The sequence below is a fragment of the Drosophila miranda genome, chromosome 3 (genome assembly GCF_003369915.1).
Source record: "Drosophila miranda strain MSH22 chromosome 3, D.miranda_PacBio2.1, whole genome shotgun sequence".
Classification (NCBI taxonomy): Eukaryota; Metazoa; Arthropoda; class Insecta; order Diptera; family Drosophilidae; genus Drosophila; species Drosophila miranda.
The window spans coordinates 16642869-16670625 of record NC_046676.1 but is presented as its reverse complement, the minus strand read 5'-3'; the positions used below and the strand labels follow the sequence as shown (position 1 = coordinate 16670625).

Genomic DNA, 27757 nt, shown 5'->3' with positions numbered 1-27757 from the left:
TGATAGATCTCAGAGAGGGCAAAGGGTCTCTTAAAGACACGCAATTGAGTAAATAAGTATCTGGATCTGTAAATGTATGGAAATCTAATTGTACAAATTTACATTTATCGTAATTAGATTATTTTGAAATAAAGTTGCCAACCAATTGGATGGGTCTGAAACTTTCCCGACTCATTCATGGTTCCCTGTGCAAATGGCAAACTCATTTCAGTGCCACTCGGAGTTGCATGGGAATCGTTTCGTTAGTGGGGTAGCTGCAGCAGTGGACTCTGGGGCCAAAAGAAGAGCTGACTCAGTTTCGCTGTGGCAATCGTATAAACAGATTCCCAGAAAAGCTTTCAATATTCCGATGCCGCCCAAGTACTCAGTGAATCGGAGTTCTGGCTGAAAGATTCCCTGACTGCGTCTGAGATTTTGTCATTATTTTCATTTTGAGGTCGGTAAATTTGCATAAATTGATATCCGTCGCTTGCAACGGAGATGCATGCAACAAATGGTCGCAGACTGTGGGCTACCAGCCAGTCACTCACTCGAAGCGCACCCAAGCCGAGCCCCACCTCGGCTGCGGCTGCAGCTGCTTCCGTTCTTGGAGCAAATACTCACCTTAATCTATCGCGCAGCAGCCTGTGGGTGGAATGGTCTCGCTGCAGCACCTGGAGGATGCGCTGGCACTGCTGCAGTCGCTGGCGCCGCCTCAGCGTCGGCGTTTCCACCTCCAGCACGGCTATGCCACTGTCCACGCTGCCGTTCAACTGCCGCTGGACAGGACTGCTCTCGGAGCTGTTGCTTGCTGGGGACTCGCCTGCCATTTGGGCGCTTGTTGTTCGTTGGTGTTTGTTTTTGGTTTGGTACGGAACGATTTCTTTGTGATTTTCTCGCGCTTTTCACAGGCATTAGGCCATTTCCGCACTCACGCCACACGCACTCTCATGGGACGCGATGGGATGGGATGGGATGGGATGGGATGCACGGGTATCGTATCGTATCTCATTCTTCGCAATTGTCGCGCACATGAAACACTTTTGCCAAAAAAAATTTGTTTTGTTTTGTTTCGTTTGTTACTTTTTGCTTTTTGTGTGTTAATTACGCGCCAGATGCCGCCATTGTTTTGCCCCTGGAAGCGGGCCTTAACTTGGGGGCTCCAAAACACGAAAACGCTGCTTATGGAGCAGCTTATCAGGTCCCGCGATACACAAATTCAAGTCTTGGCATCGGAGGCGGTGCGGGGGTATTGTGTGTGCCTGTGAGCGTTCGGTTTCGTACTGCAATCAAAGGAATTTCGGTTTATTTTTACGGCGTGAGACCCATAAACAAATTTCAGCAGAAGATAACGAACTTCTCGCCCCCAGCCCGGCAGCCCAGATAACCAGATAGCCAGATTCTTCAGAACCAGAACGCTGGGCCCATCCTCCCCCCAATTCAAAGGCCCTGACGTCACTGCTTGTATTGGCTGTGCGTTGGTCTGACACAGATATAGATCTCTCCTTCTCTCTCTATCTGTCTGTCTGTCTGTCTGCCTGTCTGTCACCATCGAAACCGTACTGAAATCTGCTGCACCCAATAAGAAATACTCGCATGAAATATGCATTCCCGGCTCTGTTGGGCCGCACGCCCAAATATGTAAATTGCCAGCACCTGGACGGGGCACGTATTCGTATTTGGGCCAATTAATTTGGTAATGCATCGATTTGGGCCATGTGACGGTGATGGCCAGGGAGAGAGTGATTCCCAAAACGGCAACAAAGCTCATCCATGGATCTAGTACTACGGATTGAGCGGCGTGGCCAGCCATTCATCTTCGACAGCATCTTCTATCAAATCAACCTGACGAGTGTGTGTGTACAATTATTTGGCAAGGCCCCGAGGCGAAAATCCCACAAAATTCGAAAAGAGAAATTCTTGGGCAGCTTCAGTCAAGCTCGGGTTTGTTGGCCACTTAAATGGATGACATGAAACGCTGATTGTGGACAGACAGGCAGACAGACCGAACCGAGTCGAACCGAGAAACAAGATGATTACGATTCCGTATCGCATTTCGGCCCAGCTGACAGCGTCGCACTTGTTGTTCAGTGTCCACCAGCAGCCAACCAGCCAGCGGCCAACCAGCCAGCAGGCGGCAAAAGTGGTCTTGGCCATAGAAATTTCGTGTTTGGTGAAAACGCCAAATGTTGAAATTCTCTGAATGGGATTTGCTGCTGATTTGGTCGAACGGGGCGAGGAGGGGTCATTTTGGCCCGTGCAACAGCATGATATGCATTTTTCAAACAATGCAGCAATTAAAAATGCATTTAGCCCGGACAAGTTGCAAGTTGCAACACTTCCCCGCTCTAAAGCCGATTCCCAATCCGAATCCGAATCCGAATCCAAATCCGTTTTGCATATCATTTTGAGTCGGCTGCAGTTTTGTTGAAGTTGGTCAACAGAAATTGATTTCGAATCCAAATGCATTGCTCAATGCTACAGTGTTGCCCGTGTGCACCTTCCTCTCTCCGCATCTCAGAGTATCCGTGAGATAGTTTTGTGCAATTTTCACACAATTGTTTGCCGCATTCGCATGGCATGTCGAATTAAGTTGTTACAGTAACTAATCTGCTGACTAATTAAACAACGATTTCGAATGCAATTGGGTCGCCGGCAAATGGGTCACCGTCACGTCACCCGTGCCCCTTCCGGAGAACCGCCGCCGACGGGGGGAGAGTCTCAAGGAGTCTCTCAATTAATTATGACTGCATTTTTTCCTGTGTAAATATTTGCCACATGATTGATGTGGCTCTGGCACCCACCGTCGCGAGGGGGCTGGAAGTAGGCCCACAGCAGTCAGTGTCTTCCGAGGTATCAATGTAACTTTTACTAACGGTTTCACACTCTTTTCCAGCTTTAATTGCCGCTGCTGGTGGCACCACACATAAATACATATGTATGTATGTACATACAAGGGGCAGAGCCGCAGGGCGCAGCCGCAACTCAACTGCCGATTCATTGGGAAATTAGTCAGAGGAGCCACTCCATGCCAATGATGCGATGCTTTTCTTTGTATATACATATGTATGTACATATATGCATCTATATACCCTTCCAGAGGGTACTTCTATAAATACGCATGAACCACTGTACTTCCGATCATCCGTCTCTTTATCCGGATTTGTGTAAATGTGCTGCTTCAAATCAATAAATGATCATATGATCGATCCACAAGAGTATTCAAAACTTCGGGCCTTACTTGATGTCTCTTTTTCGTGGTGTACCACAAGGTTTCCATTCCATTCCCCCTCTTCACCTATCGGAATTCCCACTATCTATCCCGCTGCAGCAACGAACAACAGCTACAGAAGCACCACCAACAATCTGCTTAAACGAACGGAAGTTGGCCCCACAGACGCCAGTCCAGTCGCTGCTTTAATACTGTTAACCGATGCCGTCCGATTGGTTTTGGTTATCTGTCTCTCTTTCTTTCTTGCTCCTCCTGCTTCCCATTCTTCCTCTTCGGCGTTGTTACTCGGCTTTTGTTCGTTTTCAATTTACGGGTGAAATGGCTTTTTTTTCTCTGTAAAAGTTGTTTTCACAGCCATGGCTAACAAGAAAATAATGTGAAAAAAGTCAAAACACACTCAAAAATCAATGGAAATGATTGAGTTCCAGCGGAAGTGCACGGGTTGAGCAAACTGTTGCCATTTCTCACACTCACACTCGCGGACTCCACTCTGTGTTCCCGGTGCTCGTTTTCGCTGCTGTGCAAAGGTTTTCAATGCTAAGCAAACGGCATTTTCGACTGACATTGACACCTGTCCGTCCACCTCCACCCTTTTAAGCCGTCACCCAAGCCACCGGAGCCCTCCACTGGCTCGGAGCTAGCGCATGAGTCGCATGTTTCTCTCGCCGCTTTGGGCATATCGCACGCTCCAGTGACCCACTAGGAGTGCACAGCGATCGCAGCACTCGCAGCACACACACACACATACACACTCAGAACACTCAAACAGTTTTAGTTTTCAGTTTTGGGACAAGGCTTGGGGCTGCCCTATGGCTGCTGCCTGCCCTTCACAGTTTTCGCTTCAACGACTACGGTTGGGTCCGATGCGATGCTGCGCTGGCCGCTCAGTAAACTTATCGGCCGCGCTCCGCGACACTGTCGTATCGTACATTACATTACATACTTAGTACAAAAGAGTTGCAGTTGTTTTATCAAAGCGCACCACGCGACGCAAAGGTTTGAACGCGAATGCCGTGAGTGGGGAACCGGAGCCAGTCCCCAGGTATGAGTCGGGCTTTGCGAAGTTGTTGTCTGTGCTCCCGCTCCCGCTCCCGCTGCCGCTCTCTCTCTTTCTCAATTTCAGTCTCTGTATTTCTCTCTGTGTGTGACCGCTCTCTATCTCTCTATTGTTGTTGTTCAACAGCTGGCAAGGTAAGCGAACAGAAATTTAGCGGCAAACTTTTGTTCTGCACTCTTTGTACCTAGCAGGGCTAGGGGTAAAACACGTTCTACCCCGCCGCGGGTAGGGGTTGCGTTGCCAAACAAGTTCCGTTCCCCGTTCAAGTTCAGCTGGTGATTTGGCTTCGGGATCGTATCGGGTCTAGGTCTAGGCCTAGAGTCTAGGGCATGGAAAGTGCGACTATTCTGCACACTAGAGCATTTGCATAGCACCAATTCTTGTCACACGTACTTATCTACTTTCCTCCTCTTTGTTTCTTCTTTTGCAAGCGCTCTCTCTCCGCTCTCACACTCTCTGGCTTGCTCTTTGAAACTTTTCCACTTACCGCGACGTGCGCTAAAACGTTAATTTCTATGCATAAGGAAGCAATTGAAGATGGGAGATGAGATGGCACAGCGGAGAGAAGGAGTGCCTGGAAGAGGTAGGGCGTTGGAGTTGGGAGACTGACCACTCAAGAAAGAGTGGGCGGGGGGATATTCGGTTACGCAAGTTCAGTTAGAAAGAAGCCTCGCGAAGTAGTGACAGACAGACAGACAGATAATAGTCAAGCTATAAATAGTTTATGGACCGACCAGGCAATACGGGAAATACTCTACTGTCCATCCAGTAATAGGGGCCGCGAGAGAGTAGCAGTGGAGTCGGACTTTGTTTATTACCTCGCTTTGACCCAGCCCAGAGTCTCGCCGCCTGGGTTCGGCTTGGAGTACGAGTAGGAAGCGTTTAACTACCTTTGAAAGACATCTGATACGAGTACATGCCCCAGACCCAGACAGAGCTTTGTCGGAGTTTGTATTTTCTTCGTTTTCTTTTCGTTTTATGTACGCTTCCTCCACTCCCACTCCCACTCCCTCTCCTGATACACTCACTCGACTCGGAGGAACCCCGCGAACAATAGCAGAATAAGACAAAGTACATACTAGAAATAGTTTCGGCATTTCTTTCCCTCACTTTTTTGCAAACTTTTGTACCCTTACAGATGGTATTATGATTCTCTTGTCTACTGTAAGTACAGTGCTGACAATACGTGTTGCTCCCAATGAAACAATCGGTTTCAATGACTATTCGTATTTTGAAAATAATTAAAATAATTTTTGTTGTTTCATAGCATTTTATCTAAGTTAGCGACTAAACGATCTGCATGGGTATCAAAGCTTCGAACCCAAAGATAGATAGATTTTTTGCTGGGTTATTGATACAGAATATGACTATTAAAATCCAGCATTTCCAGCAGGCAGCAAAGAATGCGGTAAATGCTTAAGTCCGTTAAGATAAGTGAATGGAGAGAAAGAAGAGAGTGCACTTAACAATTCGCATATGTGTGTATGTGTATGTGTATTAACCGAAGCTGTTTATGGCCGAAACGTGGGACAGATCTCCAATATCAACGAGTTTCATTCAGGGCCAATACGCTGGCGCCCCGAATATTGGACGGTGAAAGCATTTCATCAACCGCCACTTTCGATGACCGCCAGACAATTTAGATTAATTCGTTTGCATAAATCAAATTAATGGCTTATGATTGGCCTTATTCCGGGCATGAGAATCGAGCTTATGCGCGTAAAGGTTGGCATCTTTAAATCAATGTCGTACAAATAATTAAAAACTAATGATAATTAAAGTGGAATTTCCCCAAAGAACACTAATGATAATTTTAAGATTTGAGTTTATTAATTTTACATCAAACACTGAACAGCCGCAACAAGTGGCTGTGGAGCTTCGAACACACGGCACACCCTGTGCCACTGAGAGCTGAATGCCGAAACATGTGGCATCTTTTAGGCTGATCCAATTTGTGACCGAAGAAATTCAGTTTAAAAGGTAATTTTGGGACCGAACCGAGCACCTGACACTATCAACACCGTTTTAAATATTCATTATCTTCAGATGAAGCTCCTCCGCGAAGGAGGAAGGAAGGCAGCCGCCTGCTTGTTTGTACTTGCGCACTGCGGCCGAGAGCCGAGAGAGCCTCGTCCTGTGCATCAGCATCCACAGCATCAGCATCCACAGCATCAGCATCCACAGCATCAGCATCCAACACAGCTGATGGCGGGGTGTGGAACCCAAGCCTGGCGTATAAAAGGGCAGAGGCAGTGGCATTTGCTGAACTCTTTCCAAGGGTTGGCAACGAGCGTAGCGAAGCAGAGGAGCAGCAGCAAAACACGAGGGACCGCTCTGCAGTTGGCGAGTCCTGTGCAAACAAATATTTAGACCGTGAATACCAAGTACACGTGGGTTAATCCTGAAAGTTGTGCCACATCGAATCGGTTCCAAGTGCAGTGAAATGTCCTTATCCTAACTCTTCTCCTTACCCCATCCTCATCCCGAGCAGCATTCTAATAAAAATTCCTTTTCGCCTCTTGTTTCCATTCAAAAAAACTCTAACGACGCACAAACGCACGCCACGCAACGCCACGCGTTTTAGCGCGCAAACGAAAGATCCTGGCTGGGTCCTGTACGAAGAGTGAGGAAGGGTAAGTGCTCAAGTTTTCGACTCATTTGATTGCAATTAAAAGAAATTGCTGTAATTGCGACTTGCCAAGTGCTGGGACGATTGCATGGGCATCCGAGTGGGGAGGCCGCCTCTGATTGCGTGTTGCAGCCTTGCACACGTACTCGTGCTCGTATACGTATTCTCTTAGCTGGTGGCATCAACAAGCTGCCACCGCATCAGACTGAGACACAGATGCTGAGCGAGGCAATAAACAAAACTAAATTTAAGTGAAACCAAAATCCATAAATTGATTTTTCCGCTTGCATCCGTGGAGGACAACAAACAGAACGTTTGCCCAGATCCGGGTCCAGGTGTCTGCTTTTTTTGCGCCTAAGCAGCCTTTACCAAATCCGAGTCCAAGCCCCAGCCAGAAGGCGGGCCAAGCAAAGCTAGACAAAGCCAAAACACAGACACAGACACAGACACAGACAGTCAGCGGTTGTTTCTTTACCTCTCTCTCTCGCAGTCGCCCAGCGTCTCTCTCACTTCCGCACTTCCTGTGGCTTGCCGTGCAGCTGCCACTCACCGCCTGAGTCCAAAGCTCGACCATGCCATCCGACGGCAGAGATGTGTGCGAGAGCTGCGATGAATGTATGCGTGTCTGGCCCGCAGCCCTCTTCCAAGTGTTTATGTGGGCCCGTCTGTGTCTGTGAGAGTGTGACGTAATGTTTGGGGGTTTTTGAACTGAAGAGCTCTCTCACACACACACACACACACAAGCAAATGCACACCGAAACAAAAACTTCAAGGCATTGGAATTCTTAAACGCCTCAAACTCAAGGCGTGAAAGGTCCTTAGGCAGCACTGAAATCTGTATTGCCCAGGGCCACTTATTCTCACATTTAATCATGCAGGACCTGGAGTGAAGATGTGATATTTAATTTTAATTTAAGAATATGCAGGATGTTTAATGATTAACATGACAATGTCTTCGATACGTTTTCTGAAATCTACTTATTGTGGATATATGGATGTTCTTAAGCCAATTTTGTCTGAGCATATACTCGGTTTCACTTCGATTGATTGCATCTTTGCTTCTTATACAATTTTATTTTAAAATTCTTAAATATTTTTAAGTTAAATTAATCTAAACGCCCATTAATCCTAGAAGACACGAAAAGATGCCCACATATTTTTAATGAAAATGCCCCTAGTAGAAACAAATCTAGAATTTAATGGGCAATGGAAAGTAGCATGCATCGAAAATTAAGCCGATCAGAATCGGAAGCTGGGGCAAGGCTCTGTACAAAGCTCTTAAATAGCTGATAGATCCGAACGGAAACTGGCAAAAGATATATAATCTCCAACCTAAGCCTTTTCTAGCCGTTTACTTTTATTTTTGGTGTGAGGTTCGGTCCCCAAATTTACACAAATGCCATACATAAATTGGATTTATCACTCGCCACAGCAAACCACAAACTATTTTCGAATTGGTCAATTGGCACCTTTGGGTGGCCCGGCCACAGATACGAGATTATAGGCGTCAAAAGTGTGGGCGAAGGTTTTCGACACGTAATTGAGTGCACAAGAGCTGCGGCACAAAGGCAGTCAATTGGCAACAGTGCACATTGGGACTGGGGTCAACGTTATTGATTGGGTTGGCCAGAAAGTAGGGCATTTCCTGGTGGCAGCATAAATGAATTCTAAACTTGCCCTTTGACCACAAAAAGCACTTTCAGGGAATGCTCTAAAGAGCAGGATTAATTATGACTACGCAGATACTTCGATCGCAGACCAAATAAGAACTTTTCCGCCGCATTCAGGTCAATAAATAAGACTCCGCCGGAAATTAACGAGCGAAACATAAATATCAAAGGAAACAAGAGAGCTCGCCGGGGAAAAGTACTGAAGGATGAGAGGTAAAAATGCCAAATGCAGAGTGAAAAATGAGCTAAAAGAGGAAATTGGCAACAAGAAAAGAGGTCCAGACACTGTTACTGCCACTGAAGTTAATTGCAAATGTCCAATTAGGAAGCTGACAAGGCTTGGTGGTTATTGGTGGCGGAAGTCGTTTTTGATGAAATTAAAAATGCATCTGGACATCGAAAGCTGAACAAAACTGCATACTAATCTCAGATTTGGCTCACTGGTTCTGTCCCTGGCTCTGCTGCACTGGCGAAAATTGCATAATTGGGGCGGCAGAGCACTTCCCTGCCTCAAAGAAGCCGCAGCATGTGACGGAAACAGAAAAATGGCTACAGAACTGCGGCAGCAGCTGCTGCGGTGGAAATTTTTTTTTTTTTTTTTATACCCGATACTCAAAATGAGTATTGGGGTATATTAGATTTGTGGTAAAAGTGGATGTGTGTATCGTCCAGAAGGAATCGTTTCCGACCCCACAAAGTATATATATTCTTGATCAGCATCAATAGCCGAGTCGATTGAGCCATGTCTGTCTGTCCGTCTGTCCGTCTGTCCGTCCGTCCGTCTGTCCGTCCGTCCCCTTCAGCGCCTAGTGCTCAAAGACTATAAGAGCTAGAGCAACGATGTTTTATATCCAGACTTCTGTGATATGTCACTGCTACAAAAATATTTCAAAACTTCGCCCCGCCCACTTCCGCCCCCACAAAGGACGAAAATCTGTGGCATCCACATTTTTAAAGATACGATAAAACCAAAAACGCAGAATCGTAGAGGATGACTATATGTTCTAGAGTGTAAAATCTCAACCAGATCGTATAATTATTATAGCCAGAATCAAGAAAACAATTTCATTCTTTCTCGCTCTGTCTCTCTCTAACACACAGGTTTCATGGTCGGCTTTGCCAATTGCAAAATATGAGTTCAAGGATCTCAGAACCTATAAGAGCCAGAGCAACCAAATTTGGTATCCACACTCCTGTGATATCGGACCTTGACCGTTTCGTGTCCAAATTTCGCCACACCCCCTTCCGCCCCCGCAAAGGACGAAAATTTGAGACATCCACAAATCTCAGAGACTATTAAGGCTAGAGTAACCAAATTTGGTATCCGCACTTCTGTTAGATATCACTATAAAACGTATATCTCAGAATTTCGCCCCACCCCCTTCCGCCCCCATAAAGGACGAAAATCTGTTGCATCCACAATATTGCACATTCGAGAAAACTAAAAACGCAGAATCATAGATAACGACCATATCTATCAGATTGCTGAGTCTGGACCAGATCAGATCATTTTTATAGCCAATAGGAACAAATCAATTTGCAGTGGCTACGCAGCGCCCGACGTAACGCTCAGACTGATTTTCTGTCTCTCTCTTTGTCGTGTCGTTTAATATTAGCGGCGTCTGCCGGAGGAGAGCATACTGACTAAGTATCGGGTATAACTGTTATTTACAATATTTACAAAAAGTTAATGAGATGTTATAGGAGGGATCTAGTAGGGAGATCCAGTGGATGACACCTTTTGAGTCTTCTTTTCCTTGGCGGGTTAATTAGACGTCTGGCTAGCGCATTAGGGTGACCACCAAGTCGTTGCAAGTACCTTGCTGCATGTAATTGTATAACATCGCCCACTTTGGGAACCTTTAGGTCCCTCTCGATGTCGCTGTTTCGTATGTACCATGGAGCATTGCATATTCGTCGTAGAATTTTTGACTGAGCAACTCTAATTTTATTTAAGTTGGTTTTTGCCGCGATGCCGTAAACTTGAAGTGCGTATTTCCATATGGGGCTGAGGATGGACTTGTATATCGTGACTTTGCTGTACAGCGACTGCTTATTTCTTGGTGCAAGTAGCCACGCCATCTTTCCCGCTTTCGCCATCACCGACTGTCGAACCATGGTAGTATGGGTTTTGAAATTTAGTGACCTGTCGAGTACAACACCCAGGTATTTGTACGAGCTCTTGTGCGTAAGTGTGGAGCCCAGCATATTAATGCCTCCGCAAGAAAGTGTTCTCGTAGCAAAAGTAACATTAGCACATTTGCTGCTGTTGATGCCTATGTTCCATTTCTGAGCCCAGACCTCAAAGCTGCTCACATATTGTTGCAGAGCTTCCGTAGCTAGATTTATGCTTGGACTTCTGGTCAGCACTGCAGTGTCATCCGCGTAGGTTGCTATCAACACATCGTCCTCGTCCAACCCAGTTATTACCCTTGAGGAAGGCATATCGGCTGTATATAGGGTATACTATAACGTTGGTCCAAGAACGCTGCCTTGTGGGACGCCTGCACAGATTGGGCGCTTCTATGATTTTGCTCCATTTACAACAACTCTAAAACTTCTGTCCATTAGAAAGCTACTCACCAGCTGGAATAGCTGCGGCGGCAATATGTTTCTCAGCTTAAAGAGGAGGCCATCATGCCACACCCTGTCAAACGCTTGTTGAATGTCCATAAACACAGCTACCGAATACATTTTTTGCTCCATTGCATCAAGCGCGAAGTTGACCACTCGATGAAGTTGTTCTGGCGTTATAATAATAGTTATGCTATAAAAATCAAGAATAACAATTATAATAATAGTTATACGATAAAAATCAGGAATAACAATTATAATAATAGTTATACGATAAAAATCAAGAATAACAATTATAATAATAGTTATACGATAAAAATCAAGAATAACAATTATAATAATAGTTATTCGATAAAAATCAAGAATAACAATTATAATAATAGTTATACGATAAAAATCAAGAATTACAATTATAATAATAGTTATACGATAAAAATCAAGAATAACAATTATAATAATAGTTATTCAATAAAAATCAAGAATAACAATTATAATAATAGTTATTCGATAAAAATCAAGAATAACAATTATAATAATAGTTATACGATAAAAATCAAGAATAACAATTATAATAATAGTTATTCAATAAAAATCAAGAATAACAATTATAATAATAGTTATAACGTTATAATTATAATAATAGTTATTCGATAAAAATCAAGAATAACAATTATAATAATAGTTATTCAATAAAAATCAAGAATAACAATTATAATAATAGTTATACGATAAAAATCAAGAATAACAATTATAATAATAGTTATTCAATAAAAATCAAGAATAACAATTATAAAAATAGTTATACGATAAAAATCAAGAATAACAATTATAGTAATAGTTATTCAATAAAAATCAAGAATAACAATTATAATAATAGTTATACGATAAAAATCAAGAATAACGAGGGGGAACGTTGTGAGTTGCTGCGGAGACCGCAACTCTACAGTTATACCCGATACTAAGTCAGTATGGCTCTCCTCCGGCAGACGCCGCTAATATTAAACGACACGACAAAGAGAGAGACAGAAAATCAGTCTGAGCGTGACGTCGGTGGCTGCGTAGCCAGTGCAAATTGATTTGTTCCTATTGGCTATGAAAATGATCTGATCTGATCCAGATTCAGCAATCTGATAGATATGGTCATTATCTATGATTCTGCGTTTTTAGTTTTCTCGTATCCTCAATATTGTGGATGCAACAGATTTTCGTCCTTTGTGGGGGCGGAAGGGGGTGGGGCGAAATTCTGAGATATACGTTTTATAGTGAGATCTAACAGAAGTGCGGATACCAAATTTGGTTACTCTAGCCTTAATAGTCTCTGAGATTTGTGGATGCCCCAGATTTTCGTCCTTTGCGGGGGCGGAAGGAGGTGTGGCGAAATTTGGACACGAAACGGTCAAGGTCAGATATCACAGGAGTGTGGATACCAAATTTGGTTGCTCTGGCTCTTATAGGTTCTGAGATCCTTGAACTCATATTTTGCAATTGGCAAAGCCGACCATGAAACCTGTGTGTTAGAGAGAGACAGAGCGAGAAAGAATGAAATTGTTTTCTTGATTCTGGCTATAATAATTATACGATCTGGTTGAGATTTTACACTCTAGAACATATAGTCATCCTCTACGATTCTGCGTTTTTGGTTTTATCGTATCTTTAAAAATGTGGATGCCACAGATTTTCGTCTTTTGTGGGGGCGGAAGTGGGCGGGGCAAAGTTTTGAAATATTTTTGTAGCAGTGACATATCACAGATGTCTGGATCCAAAACATCGTTGCTCTAGCTCTTATAGTCTTTGAGCACTAGGCGCTGAAGGGGACGGACGGACGGACGGACGGACGGACGGACGGACGGACGGACGGACGGACAGACGGACAGACAGACAGGGCTCAATCGACTCGGCTATTGATGCTGATCAAGAATATATATACTTTATGGGGTCGGAAACGATTCCTTCTGGACGTTACACACATCCACTTTTACCACAAATCTAATATACCCCAATACTCATTTTGAGTATCGGGTATAATTATACGATAAAAATCAAGAATAGCAATTATAATAATAGTTATACGATAAAAATCAAGAATAACAATTATAATAATAATTATACGATAAAAATCAAGAACTACAATTATAATAATAGTTATTCAATAAAAATCAAGAATAACAATTATAATAATAGTTATTCAATAAAAATCAAGAATAACAATTATAATAATACTTATTAGATAAAAATCAAGAATAACAATTATAATAATAATTATACGATAAAAATCAAGAATTACAATTATCATAATAGGATCATAGCAGGATTAATTATGACAACGCAGATACTTCGATCGCAGACCAAATAAGAACTTTTCCGCCGCATTCAGGTCAATAAATAAGACTCCGCCGGAAATTAACGAGCGAAACATAAATATCAAAGGAAACAAGAGAGCTCGCCGGGGAAAAGTACTGAAGGATGAGAGGTAAAAATGCCAAATGCAGAGTGAAAAATGAGCTAAAAGAGGAAATTGGCAACAAGAAAAGAGGTCCAGACACTGTTACTGCCACTGAAGTTAATTGCAAATGTCCAATTAGGAAGCTGACAAGGCTTGGTGGTTATTGGTGGCGGATGTCGTTTTTGATGCAATTAAAAATGCATCTGGACATCGAAAGCTGAACAAAACTGCATACTAATCTCAGATTTGGCTCACTGGTTCTGTCCCTGGCTCTGCTGCACTGGCGAAAATTGCATAATTGGGGCGGCAGAGCACTTCCCTGCCTCAAAGAAGCCGCAGCATGTGACGGAAACAGAAAAATGGCTACAGAACTGCGGCAGCAGCTGCTGCCGCGGAAACTTTTCTGCTGATAATTTGGAAATGTTATGCGCGCTCAGAAGTATGCTACACGTTTTTAGAGAACTGAAAAGCTCTACCTATCTGTGTGTGTGTGTGTGTGCTTCTGTGGGCTGTATTCTCTTTGAGACAAACTTTAGCAATAAAGTACAATTTATGGTAATTTATCTAGCTTAAGCGAAAGCCCCCCCTCATCAATGGCACAAATTTTTTAATTAATAAATAAATGTTGCGGAAATTTTATCGCATTCTAAGGAGCAGGCCGCCCGGGCCGGCCCGGCCCGTGTATGCATGACGCACATAGTATATAATTACGCGATTTGCTGGGGATTAGGACGGGCTTGACAAATGCCCCGGCCAGCCCTACACCCCCCCACCCACTGGCGACAAGCAGGCATTAATGAGCTGCCTAACGGGAGACCACAAAGCAGAGATAAAGAGAGAGAGAGAGACAGCAGACACCAACACAAAGAGCAAAAATCCCACTTAAACGCACACACAATTGCAAATGCAAATGCAAAATGGTCTTAGCAGCTTAATATTTCCTGCTAATTATTTCTCCACTTATAGGTACTTCTGCGCGGGGGCAATGGAATCATATTCATACCTTCCCGGGGCTATGGCAACACCCACCCCCACCTCTCATTTAACTTAATTTAGAGCCAAGTTTGATGAGGCTGGCCGCAAATGGCCAAAGGGTGTTGTTAAGGCTGCTCGCGCGAATTGTTTGTATAAATATTTCTCTTTCCGTGGCCCCCGTTGCGCGGACCTCTCCTGCTGCTCCCGGTTGCGAGGCTACTAATTGGGGCCGGACTCAGTGCGAGAGAATTGCGAGAATACACTTCTATGTCCGCCGGGCATCTGTTAGCTACAAATTGCATTTCGAATTCAGGCGCCAGCTAAAGTGAAATCAAAAGACAAAAGCATTTCACTGCTCCACTGCAACTGTTCCTAACTCCCAGACAGCAAAAGTGAATGGGATATGTGGCAATCAGCCCTCGAGCTTAGCTTTGCACGCGGCAGAAGTGGGAACAGAACGGCACGGAACGAGTGGTGGAGGTGGAGGTGGAGGTGCGGTGCGGTGGTTGTCAGAGCAAGCGGACATTAAAAGGATTAAGACTGGATGGCGCACCGAGAATCCATTAGCAGCGTATACGTCAGTTGATTACGCCTGCTCGCAACAGACTAGCAAGCGAAGAAAAGATAGCAACGCCTTTTACCTATAGACAGTCTGTCCTTTTGATGGTAGTACGGAAAGTATGCCAAATAACCCGCTGCCTGGTGGGTCTACTAGCATGCACATGCACCAGCGTTGACTTCGTTTTTTTACTGGCTCGGCATTTGGGAAGTCGGGAAGCGAGAAATATATTGATTCTAAGATTGTGTGGGAATCGAAACACTTTCGTTTTTCGTTCCCCTTTTTTGCCATTCACACGTGTCTCTGCTAATCCGTTTGCCGCTGCCAGAATACTAGTGGTGTTCTAGCAAAAGAAACAACTTTTTGGTAACAACTGCTACTCATTTGAGACATTATTGTCTTGTCGATGATAAAGGTTTTTCCTAGTTACATATGTGTTTCCCCTGCGAGTATCACTGATTTAATGATTCGAGATTTTGCGGTTGCATTTTAAATTGCGTTACTTACAGCGTGATATACGATACACGTAGAGGCCCCGAAGCCAGTCGTTAATTGTCTGTCTAACTGGGAAACCTGCTACCTTGCATAATCACATATTAAACAGGACTGACTTTGGTAGTTGAGGCACAATATACTACCTGGTACTCAGTGTTTACATATGGAATTTAAACAAATTAAACTTATGTCTACAATACAAAATATTCTAGCTGTATCTATATCCCACCGACCGTAACATACTCTCTCTTTCCACCAACGAATTACCATCCGGCCGTTATGTCTCGAGGCAATATATAGTTCTGGATGTTAAAAGTATCCACACGAGGTTCATATATAGCCTTGTGCACTTTGACTGCCGGGCACTGAAACGTGACCACGACCACTCCATTTGACAGGGAATTACAATACTTGGAGTCGAAAAACCAATCCGATCACGGGGATTTACGGAGTCACAAACTGGTTGCCATCGCATAATAATAGTAATCTCCCTTTAATACAACAATCAATCTAATGACATGTTAAATGCTTATCAGCACTCGAATTAGGTTCTTATTATCGTACACTCGTATACTCGTTTGCGAATCGCGCGACTTTTTCGCACTTCCCAGAACAGAGTGACGATGTGCAAAAGGGAGATAAGTCTGGAATCCATCAAACGAGGGCACTTGAAACAAATGAAAGTACGAGTACTCTCCTCCAGTCCCCCTGCCACAGCTGACCCCATTCCCTGGCGGTGTCTGCACTAATGTTTGCATTATAAATAATAAAACATAATAATTTTCCTTAATCGAATAATGACCCCCAGCCATCTAGTCGACATTGCGACGGCGATGGCGTCGCTAGCACGCTGTGAGCCCTGCCAGACCCCGTCTGGCACAGGGACAGGGACAGGGACAGGGGCTCGGGACGGGGAAGTGCAAGTGGAAGTTCCCGCAGGCAAATTATTCAATAAACAAATCACAAAAAAGCCAGAGAAACGTAAATCAAATATACAGAGAGAGTGTCAGAGTGGAGAGCCGACGAGAGCGAGGCCCGAACACACGTGCTGCAGTCAGTGCCAGGAAAAGGTGGGTGATAGGGAAGTGCGATAAAGGCGGGGGCAGAGCAGAGCAGAGCAGAGCAAATAAAAGTCAATTTTAAGTGAACTGAAAATGCAATTATGTTTGAGAGACTACAGTGGGCAGGCAGTGCAATGAACGACCCAACATGAGGCAACATTAGCCGTCAGATGCCAAGTACCTGTTTAATATTGAAATACTCGGACTAATGCAATAATAACCATACATATTTGTACCTGTATCTGTAAATATACATCCATATATGTATGTATACCAATCTTAACATCACACATGAGTACTGATAACAAAGCTGATTCCCTAAAGCGGGTGCTTACTGTATGCTGATTCATGACAGCTGGACTTTTGTCATGAGCGGTCTCTCACAACAGATTGAGTCCCAACAGTGCCCAAAAAAAGTTATGCAACCGAAAAGTGTAACTAAAAATTCGTCAACAGCTTAACTGCTGCGTTGCGTCGTAAACTTGTTTTTTTTATTTTTGTCACCCCAATGCTTTGTGATAATTTCTGGAGAACAAAATCACACATTCCGACTGCCGAATACAGTACACTTGATTGGGTTGATAGTACGATGTGGCAAGCAGATCGGACACCACTCGAGCATGCCACTTCGAGGAGGGGTCGCAATACCCGCAGTGTAGTCCCTCGCTGTTTTCTAATCGCTCACTGGAGCGCCCAGGCCCACTCGAAGTGAGGGTATCGTAGTTGGTTACTCTGTATAGGTCGGTCTGCGCTGCTCTGCCATCGAATCAGCTGTTTTACAGCAATAACGGCAAATACAAACAGCGGCGGCGAGCCGAAAGCGTTTTGCAAATCAACATTGCTTTTTATGACGAGAGTTGAGCGCTTGTCGGATTCCGTTTCAGTGCCGCTTTGTCCGTTCGCGATTGCGTTCTCAATACCACGTCCCGTCTCGTTTCGTCTCGTATCCCCACCTGCGTCGTGCTCCACCTGCGCCGCCGCCTCCGTCACTGTCAGCTCCAACGTTGAGAGTCGAGAGTCGAAGTGTGGTCTAACCTTTAAGCCTTCTGGTTTGGCCCGATTTCCCTGGGTTCAGTGCACTGGTAAATCCAAAATGTACGTGTCGTTGCGGTGTTGTGGAAAAAGACGAAGGTCGGAACCTTCAGCCAGTTCAATTTGAAGTTTACGGCGATTTGTTCATAGTCATGCCAGGCAGGGCCGAGGGTCTAGGTCTTGGCTAAGACTAATGTCTTATCGCTCATAGCCACTCATCGAGTGCAGGTGAACTACTCGCTCCATTTACGAGTACTCATATTGATAGAGAATCCCCTACCTTGGTGGACTGAGAAAGAATGAAGATAATGGCGAGTGCTGTGGGAAGAATGTGAAGGAGAGAACTTCTTCACACACAATCCGCCATGTCGAGGCCATTAAAGGCCAGTAATTATCTTCGTTCCCTCAAAGGCCGGCCCTGCGATTGTACGAAACTGAATCTGAATGGGGATAAAATTTCCCAGGGAGAGCCGTTAATGAGGCAAATTGATTCAAACAAACTAATTATCAGTTTTAAAATCAATTACGGTGCACACGCAGCTCTAAATAAACGCATAGCGATTGACGGCAGTGCACTGCAGTGCACTCCTGACCTAGCCCACGCATCCACCCAATGAGCGATCTAATTAGGCGATATGGAAATTAGAAATGACATTCATTTGTACAATTTGTCACTGGACACGGCATGCTGAATGGGGAAAACAGCATTTCCCTTTCGATTTGGCTTATTCAAGTGGAGCTAATGGAATTAAAAGAGTGCACCTCACGGAATGCATTACGGCCACGTGCCAAACAAGCCAACAGAAAAATACCAGTGAAAATGAGACCAAATCAGCGCACCAGCCAAATCCGACATTCCAATTTGGCAGCATGCTCGCTGGGTGAAATTCGCTCAATTTATTTAAAGGTAGAGATATAGCCAGAGCCAGAGCCAGAGCCAGAGCCAGAGCCAGAGCCAGAGCCAGAGGCGCTCAAAGTCAGTCAGAGATGGATGATTGCATTTCCCAAAGCCGAGAGCCGAGAGCCAAAGCCAAACCCAAAGCCAGTGCCAGAGGCAGAGGCAGAGCCAGTCCCTGAGCAACAAGTGGCCGTGAGGGTAAATGCTGTGCTTAAATTTGATTCAATGACTTGATTTAAGCAATGGATGAGCGAGCGTACGCAAATTGGAATGTCACAACAGCAGCGCAGCAGCGCAGCAGCGACTGCAGCAGCAATATGCCACTTGAACGAATGGAAATTTGCGTGTAATAGCCATCATCAAAAAGTTAATTGGGGCTTATTAATAAAGGGTATTACGCTTATCTGGTTTGCCCTCCCAAAACCATTTCATCTCTCCAAAAGCAATTTCACTAATAGCGGTAACCAGAACGACCTTTTGGTTTCATCTACTAGGCAGAATGTTATCATTTATTTATACTTTGTGAACCCCTGCTGTATATCCTAGGATAAGTGAAACTTAAGGTTATCTTATTATCAGGATATTCGCATTTTATAGTTTATTGCCCTTGTACTATGTTAAAAATCTTCGTACAACTGGATTTCGTATTGTATTTCGTATTGAGCTGTAACTGCGGTTCATCAATCAATATCGAAAATCCATCGAATATCCAAGTTCAAGGTCTTCCAAAGGCTGTAATATATATACCTACATATGAATATTATTCTACCTTTTGTGACCACAAATGTATGCTTTTAATGGCTAGGTTTAGTAGTCCGAATGTTGAAAATAAATCTGTTACTTTGCGGCTTGTGCTTTTATAATAATTGGCAACATTCATGTTATTTTACTTGCAGAATATTAGCTGAAAGCTTCCACGAGTGATCGTCTAGAAAGAAAACCAGAATACAACCGAACCACCACTGCACGTCAACGACACCACCGATCGCAGCTATAGCTGCCACACAGCACGACCTTCCAAAACCTAAAGCGATCCCAGCAGCAGGATGGATCTGAAACACAGCGGCACTGGAGCTGCTGAGAACACTGATTCCTATATTGCTGCCAGTAAATCCACAGACATGATCTCGCCCAAGGAGAAGGAGAGTAAGGCGGCCAAGGTGGGAGGGGGAGTGGGCGTGAGCACGGGCAACGCTCCGCCAGAAGGTGAGTGGCACATTTCAGGGTGATATACATATTGTTTCGTGGATGTTAATATAGTATGCGTCTATTCTGAGGGTACGCTAAATTTGTAAGCCATCATTTGAGACAACTCAGACGGCAGTAACTCGTACATGCATTAATGTGTGTGTGTGGCACCACTTTCTTTCCACTAACTGCACCTCAAGGTAGGCAATAGTTTAGTGGATGTGTGTGCTGTGGCTGGGACTTGTATGCAGTGGTACTCTCACACTCACACTCACACATGCACGAGCACGAGCACGAGCACGTGGCAAGAGCCAACCCTAGCCACAGCCCCAGCCACACATTCACATAGATGCACTCCCATCCCTCTCTGCATCCACATATGGCACAGTACGGTGCATATATTGTGTGTTCATGAAACCCAAACAAATAAATAAGAAAGACTTCAAAGCGTTGTGTGTGTTTCAATGCCATGCATACCAAAATGTTGTCAGCCAGCCGGGTAGTGACATCCATCGCATCACAGTTGAATCGACACAAAAGATGTACTGGAAACGTGCACAGTAAAGAGAGAATAGATGGCAATATAAATAGAGCCAAAGCGTGTTTCGAAGTGCATGTATCGGATTGTGATTTTAAATACGCAAGGTTTAAGCTGGAGAGCAGTCAGTCAGTCAGTCAATTATCACAAGAGGGGGGATGTCTGTGGCTTGGGGGTAGATAGATAGCGATAGAAAAGCAGCTTTGAATAGTAGTTTCTAAAATCTTTGGACACCTTTTGTAAACCGCGCGAGAGGGAAATTGGAACAGGAACTGCGCTGATTTGCATGAATGTCTGCTCGGAAAGAGCATTACCTTTAAGTAAGTAGTTGGGTGTGTCAGCAGGTAAGCCATCTTCTTAATGCAGTTAATCCTGTGAGGCTGCTGGCGGCGGAGCCAAGGTGGCCTTGAGCATGACTACATGACTACACCTAAGCTGTTCCAACGAGCATTTCAAGTGGCTTTCACCTGGCTCGCATTCTATTTGCAGGCTACAAAGTCTACGCCCGACGCTGGGCGGTGCTCATTCTCTTTGTGTTGTATTCAGCATCGAATGCCATGCAATGGATACAATACACCATCATCAACAACATAATCACACGGTAAGAAAATGGCAGTGGGAATGGCAGTGCCGGTAGCCCAGAAGCGAGGGGGCCAGATGCCACAGCCCGCAACGAACAAGGCTTTGCTGCCCATCCAATTTGGGATCGTGCATCATATTTAATTAAAAGTTTTCATAAAGCTCATTAGGCAGCTTGACTGTGGCTGCTGGTTGGGGAGGGGGGCCGGGGACCACAGCTTAATGAATTCAAATAGTTTACTCCTCGGAGGGACTAGTTCAATCGGACCCCATCCAGGCCTCCCCCCATCCAGTGCCACGTCCAGCCAAGAGCTGTTTCGGTGCGAACTTGCATTCTAATCGTGTTTCCTTTGTTGTTCCACAGCTACTATGGCATTAGCGATAAATGGGTGGACTGGACATCCATGATTTATATGATCCTGTATATACCGCTCATATTTCCTGGCAGTTGGTTCTTGGACAAAGTGGTAAGTGGGAAGCAGACGCCGAGGCGATGTCGGCTCCACTCTTTATAATTGCCTGCCTCGTTTCTTTCGTTGTCTCTGACAGGGTCTACGTATAACCGCCCTAGTCGGCATCGTTGGGACTTGCATAGGAGCCTGGATAAAGGTATGCTCGGTGGATCCGTCGCTCTTCTACGTGGGCTTTATTGGCCAGGCGATTGTGGCCCTTGCCCAAGTGTGCATCCTGTCGCTGCCGGCCCGCCTGGCTGCCGTTTGGTTCGGACCCGATCAGTGCTCCTCGGCCACCAGTGTGGGTGTGTTTGGCAACCAGGTAAGTCGTCAGTCGTGTGTTGCAAGGCCATGCTGCACTTGCTATTGATGGAGCAATCTGCGCTGGGAATTGCCATGTAAGCATGCAAGACATCTCTCGTACTTTTCACTCGGTCGCTGTGACATTGTCGAGTTAGTTATTTGCAGCCGAAAAATTTGCATTAACACAGAAAAGGCAGAAGACGCCCATTTGCAGCCGGCAGATTGATGCGGCAGTAGCAAGTCCTGGCACGGACCCGGAGCCCTGCCCACTTCCGGCTGGGCTAGGCGGATGTGGCTTTCTCTGACATTTTCTCTGGTCCGCTCTGGTTAACTGGCAATCACGAAATTGCGAAAAACCAGGAGAAATACGGGGCAGCTGCATCACAAGTTAAACAAAACTGACAACGACAAGGTCGTCCGCTCCTTCCACATCAGTGGACATCCTCCCCGATGCTAATGCATGCGAAAGAGTCTTTTGGGCGAATCAATTTGCCGCACTGCATTTGCTCGGAGACAAAGTTCAATTTATTCTGCAATGAAAACGAACGGAATGGCCTCTTCAGAATTCCCCAACGACTAAGTGATTGGCAGGACCACGGCCCCAAGTCCTCCGGGGGACGAGAGTGGACAGACAATTGAATTGTCAGTGGGGCAGGTGCCCTCCAATGATGCATTATGCGGCTGGATGATTTGAGATTGTGGCTCACCATTCAGTCACCGCACGCGAATCACAGCAAATACGGAGAAAATAGCCAAATTCTGTTTTGTCTGTGGCAAACCGCAAGAAGACCTTAAGCTAATTGCGGAGTGAATAAGAAAGGATGAAATGGGATATTACTGTGTACATAATTGGAAAGGAAACTCTATCTTTGTCTGGAATGAATGTATTGCCTGTGATTACATGCCAAAGAGTATTCCTTCCAAAGAGGGGTCAAGTTTCGTAACCAGCCATTTAAAATCCACAGCCAATACCGCTAGTGCCAACAGTCAAAGCGCTTCAGTTCGGCCTGTTGTGGCATGCTGCACTCCTGTCCTGACCCAGGACAAAATATCAAATGCTTTTGCTGTGGACATTTTATGGGCTTATAACACCGCAAAACAATTAGCCTGCTTGCTCAGCCATTGGAATGCCAGCCAGGTCAGGTGGGGTTTCGGGGTGTAAGGTGAGGCATGCTAATGGAAAGGGATGACAGGGCAGGGGGTTGTTATAGTAGCAGTTTGCTCCTATTGTTGGTTTACGAGACAGAGCAGTGTGCCGTGCAGTGTGTGCGCTCAGTTGGCAGGCCGTCGTGCGTCGTGCGTCGTGCGTCGTGCATGCTGCATGCAACGTCTCTGCCTCGATGCGAGTGCAAACATCGAATGACATGCTGGCAGGACGCATTGCATCCTAACCTGTAATTGTACGAGCATGTGAGTGCAGGTGTGTGTAAGGATTGTCATATTTGCCTTTCAGTCGAGTGCAGATGAAAAGGCGTATAATTTCCGCTTGTTGTTCGCCAGAACACAGCACACAGAGGCCAGGAAGTCACCATGGGATGTGACAATATGAGACGAGGTGATGATGAGGGGCCTGTGTCCGTGTCCGTGTCTGCAACCAATAGCAAAGAGCAAAGAGTGAAGAGCAGCCTGGAAAGGAAGAGTAGGTCAAGTGGCCTGGCTCGAGACGACTGGGTCGCAAGGCGAGATGAAGCAAGGCTTTAAGTCAGCCAGAGTAGTCTCTTGTCGAAACGGCAAGGCAAGCCAAACTTGTCCCCAAAAAACCTCGCGCATCGCTCACAAAAAGCCAACGGGGGGCGCCTTAATGGCCCACATACGGTGTGGCATTGAATGAGCTCGCTTGGCTCGCATTTTCCTCCTCCTACTTTGCTCCCCCGACTTTGCTGATTCGACTCGTCTCCGCCTTATCTGGCAAGGACAACGCATCACACGCTGCCCCGCCGCACTGTCAGTGATTCCTGAGCTCCGCTGAGCTCGGCTGCGGCGGATTTGGGGGTCGGGGCCGGGCATGGCAGCCTTCCATTGTTTCAGAGTGCTGCGCAAACATAGTTTCTTTTCCTCTATTTTTTCGGTGTTTTTTCGTTCGTTTTATACGTATACGTAGTTGCTACGACAACAGCATGCCGCGCCGTGTTGAGGCGCATGTAAACACGGCAAGAGCGAATTCTGCCACCAAGAGAAATGTTCTACCGCGGCCATTTCAGCCGTGAAGCTATTGCGATGCGATGGATGCTCTTTCAATTTGCACAAAACTGTTGGGACCAAGACCGAGAGACCGAGACTGCGACCCAGACGGGGACCCTGAGCCATAGTCTCCAGTCAGCTCAAATATTTATTCTTAATACCATAGAGATAGTGAGAGTAAGGGGAAAGAAGAGGAGAGGAGGGGCCGAGTGGCTCCAAAATTCACTCGAACATCCTTTCGCGACTCTTTGTAAAAAAGCCAAATAGCAGAACAGAACGGAAGGAGGGATAAGGTAAGGATAATCTCTGGGCCAGCCTTGATTACGGCCCATATCTCGATTCCATTTATTCAAATTATTGCAATTCTATGAATTTCTTCATGCCAACATAGGCATTTCTGGAATAAACAATAAACAAAATTATTCATATTTTATTCATATTGTTGTTAACGGCATTGATGGGAATCGATTGAATTTCATAGAGTTTATATGTTTGCTGTAAATACCTACATGGAAAATGGAACTGAAAGGCAGTCCGTAGAAATGGTTTATTTTGTATACATTTTTTATAATACTCGTAGATATGTAAATGCTTTTATCACCGTCCATTTCCTGGATTTTTTTAGTTGAATAGCAATTCCTTGGTCCTTACAAAGACAAGGCCATATCACTGGAGTAGTTTTTTGGGTTGAGTATTCTATATTCTTTCCAGGGTGTACGAAAACTATTAGTTCAGTTCTAGAATTTCTTTCTATTTCTATTTCTTACAATATTGTCCCGCTATTTCTCTTTGACCCCTTTATTTATTAGTTATTTAGGGATTTAATATAGATGTGAAAGTGAAAATTGTATTTCATTCGCATGTATTTATGTGTTGTTGCTCCACACACTCTCGACAGCCTGCAGCTTGGGTATCTCTTGGCAATGGTCGGTGTAGTCATGACAATGGATTTCTTTTCACGGTCCCGAAAGGAAAATTCTCACTGCACCATCAGCCAATTAGCTTGTGTCCTGCCCCATTCCTGGCTATGACGGAACAATAAGCTTTGTACAATACTCATACATATATTTTGAATGTATTCGAGGTCTGGTCAAATAAATGATATTCGCTTTATTTGTTTGAGTAAAAACAATTGGAATAGTACTTCATTTCATTTCAATATGCAACTACGGAAGCCCAGATAAACCCTAAGAGGTGGGAGTTTTTCAATGGCCAAATTACTGCATACACGAGTAGTTAAAGGATGGACGATTAATTGACTTTAAATTGGAGCGACATAAACTAAAAAATTTCGCTTGAAAAACTGGTTTTTATGGACCAATTTATTTTCGTGACTGTCAAGTGTCCCTTTGCCTTAAATACGCCAAACTGCCACTAAAACCGATTTATGGCAGGCCAAACAATGCTGAAATCTAGTGTGAGGACTATCAGATACCCCCTACTCTGGTGACTTTCACTTGAAGTCGGAGGTGTATGCGTTTAGGTAGTCTTCAGAGCCAAAGATTGACTTTTCCTCCAGGTATAGAGCCAAACGCCAAATCTGAATCTGTCTGCTCAAATTCTCAGAGCATATGGCACATAACATTTTCCTACAAAATCTGTCGAAATCCACGGATAAACCTTACATCCCTGACACGCAGCGCAAAAAGTGAAGAAATAAATTTCAAAATTGCATAGCTCAACTTTGTGCATGGCGTGTGGAAAAAAACGGAGCTGTCACAGCAGACCCGGGGTCGACCTAGAACCCGGCGTGTGTATCCGCGGCATTGCGCCACAAACTTTGACGAAAACAAAAAACAGAACAGCAACAGAAGCGGAAGCGGAAGCCGAAGCAGAAGCAGAGAGCTGTTGTGGCAGGAGTTCGAATATGCAGCTCCATATAAATCAATCTCACAGTTTCACTGTAAATAAAATAGGGTAGGGTTAAGGACGGGGACGGGGACGAGACCCTGAGCCTGGGGCTGGTAGGGAAAGTCCCGATGGCAACCAGAACAGGTGGCGAAATCCAAAGCTGAATTAGAGCGGAAAAGTATTCCGTTATGAGCAACTTGTAGGAAAACATACATATTCACATATTGTAGACATGTGTAACTCCTCTTATTTCCAGCTGGGCGTGGCAATTGGTTTTGTACTGCCGCCGATGCTGGTGCCGAACTCCGAAGATCTGGAAACGGTGGGCAAGGATCTGCAGATGATGTTTTACATGGTGGCCGGGCTCACCAGCATCCTGCTCGTCCTAATGGTGCTATGTAAGCGAAACCCTTGAACGGATAGAGGATTGGTAATGGACGAGAATCCTTTTCTGCTCTTGCAGTCTTCCAGGACAGGCCACCTACCCCGCCGTCGGCGGCCCAGGAGGCCTCCCAGCGGCTGGAGGGTATCGAAGCCGAGCAGGTCAGCTTTATGCAGTCGCTGAAGAATCTGATTACCAATCGGAACTTCATCTTACTGCTGCTCTCCTACGGCATCAATGTGGGCGTCTTCTACGCCATCTCCACGCTGCTCAATCCGGTAGGAGTTGCCGTTACCCTCCAAGAGCCTTCAATCATTTGCTAACTTGCTAGCCTCTCCCTCTGCGTTTCAGGTGGTGCTCAAGTACTATCCCAACCACGAGGTGGATGCTGGCCGCATTGGCCTAAGCATTGTTCTGGCTGGCATGCTGGGCTCCGTGATATCTGGCATTGTGCTGGACAAGACGCACAAGTTCAAGTGAGTACAGCAGCAACGAACAGCAGGCGTAAAACTGTTCAAAACTATGAAAACTCATTACGCATACGCCATGTGGTCTGGCAAAGTTTGAACAGGCGGACGCACAAATTCCAATTAATTAAATGGAGGCCACTCCATGTCTAATGAGCGCTACTCAAAGCTATTCTTCCCTCTCTTTTCAGGGAGACGACGTTGGCGGTATATGCACTCTCCATGGTGGGCATGTGGATATTCACCTTCACCCTGGACACAGGACACATTGCGGTGGTGTACCTAACAGCGTCGCTGCTGGGGTAAGTCGCAGATAGACATTCACAGATCCACCCAAAGGGAGACTAGTACGTTAACTGAATTCTGCGAACCTCCTCTCCAGCTTTTTCATGACCGGGTACTTGCCGGTGGGCTTTGAGTTTGGCGCCGAACTAACGTTCCCCGAGCCGGAGGGCACCTCATCCGGTCTGCTGAATGCCTCGGCCCAGACCTTTGGAATCTGCTTCACACTCTTCTACTCGGAGCTCTTCACAGCTTTCGGGGACATTGCCGCTAATACTACCATGGCTGTGATGCTGATTGTCGGCACGATTATCACGGCCGCCACCCGGTCCGATCTGCGGCGGCAGAACGCCCAAGCTGGAAGTGCGGCTGGCAATCCCTAAACACATTACACCACTCTCCCCGGGAAACACTAACCACACCCACTATCCTCCACAACATCCACCCCAACTCAGAGACAGGAGCTGTCGACTGTTTTTATGTATATTACGAGTTGTCTACGCATATCAATTGTTTAACATTTTAATTTATTTTATTGTTTACTGTACACTTCTATTGTAGCCCTAAGTGTTGAATTTTAAAATGTTCATTAAAAGTGCACGCACAACACGTATGTGCACAAAAGTCCTGCATATACACACCCACACCTGTATGTATGAGTAAGCTTAGACAATTATTTTTTATATTTTATATTGGCCAAGGCATAAGGTTTAGTAATTAATAAGTTAACTTTTGCAATACAATGACTTGCATCGAAATTCAGCTTTATCCATTCTGTTGCAACTGTCCATGCCCCACCACACTCAACACTCGCAAAGACACAATGTTATATAGAAATATCCCCCAGTATTCTAGCCACAAAAAAATATTCTAGAGAAATACTTGTACAATATGTACCGACCGGTACAGAACCCAAAGGCAGTTTGAAAT

General features: G+C 45.1%; 2 protein-coding genes across 18 annotated transcripts in view; one reads left to right on the top strand and one right to left on the bottom strand.

Moving 5' to 3' along the window:
- LOC108158090 (titin) overlaps positions 1-4229 on the bottom strand; it is a 29846-nt gene extending 25617 nt beyond the window's left edge. For all 13 annotated transcript variants that reach the window (XM_033392015.1, XM_017290251.2, XM_017290252.2 and 10 more), the window contains exons 1-2: positions 4155-4229; positions 604-1262 (exon numbers count right to left, since the gene is read on the bottom strand). In XM_033392015.1, the coding sequence (XP_033247906.1) occupies positions 604-809 (206 nt within the window). In that variant the 5' untranslated portion in view covers positions 810-1262; positions 4155-4229. The remainder of the gene's footprint in view (positions 1-603; positions 1263-4154) is intronic.
- Positions 4230-6562: 2333 nt separating this feature from the next.
- LOC108158110 (feline leukemia virus subgroup C receptor-related protein 2) lies at positions 6563-27644 on the top strand. 5 transcript variants are annotated; one of them, XM_033392038.1, is made up of 11 exons: positions 6563-6658; positions 6853-6901; positions 19501-19810; positions 20820-20931; positions 21274-21376; positions 21459-21683; positions 25953-26094; positions 26160-26356; positions 26430-26554; positions 26737-26847; positions 26928-27644. In XM_033392038.1, the coding sequence occupies exons 3-11, from the start codon at positions 19651-19653 to the stop codon at positions 27208-27210; spliced, it is 1458 nt and encodes a 485-aa protein (XP_033247929.1). In that variant the 5' UTR covers positions 6563-6658; positions 6853-6901; positions 19501-19650; the 3' UTR covers positions 27211-27644. The 5 variants fall into 5 exon arrangements, with proteins under 5 accessions (XP_033247929.1, XP_033247930.1, XP_017145776.1 ...); XM_033392039.1 differs by having other exon boundaries at positions 6624-6641; XM_017290287.2 differs by lacking the exons at positions 6563-6658; positions 6853-6901 and adding an exon at positions 17554-17756.
- Positions 27645-27757: the final 113 nt, after the last annotated feature.

Excerpts from the sequence above, each read along its gene's own strand:
- LOC108158110 (XM_033392038.1), top strand. The coding sequence starts at position 19,651 with ATGGATCTGAAACACAGCGGCACTGGAGCTGCTGAGAACACTGATTCC. Across the intron at positions 19,811-20,819 it reads GGGCAACGCTCCGCCAGAAG|GCTACAAAGTCTACGCCCGA; the intron begins GTGAGTGGCACA and ends TTCTATTTGCAG. Across the intron at positions 21,377-21,458 it reads GTTGGTTCTTGGACAAAGTG|GGTCTACGTATAACCGCCCT; the intron begins GTAAGTGGGAAG and ends TGTCTCTGACAG.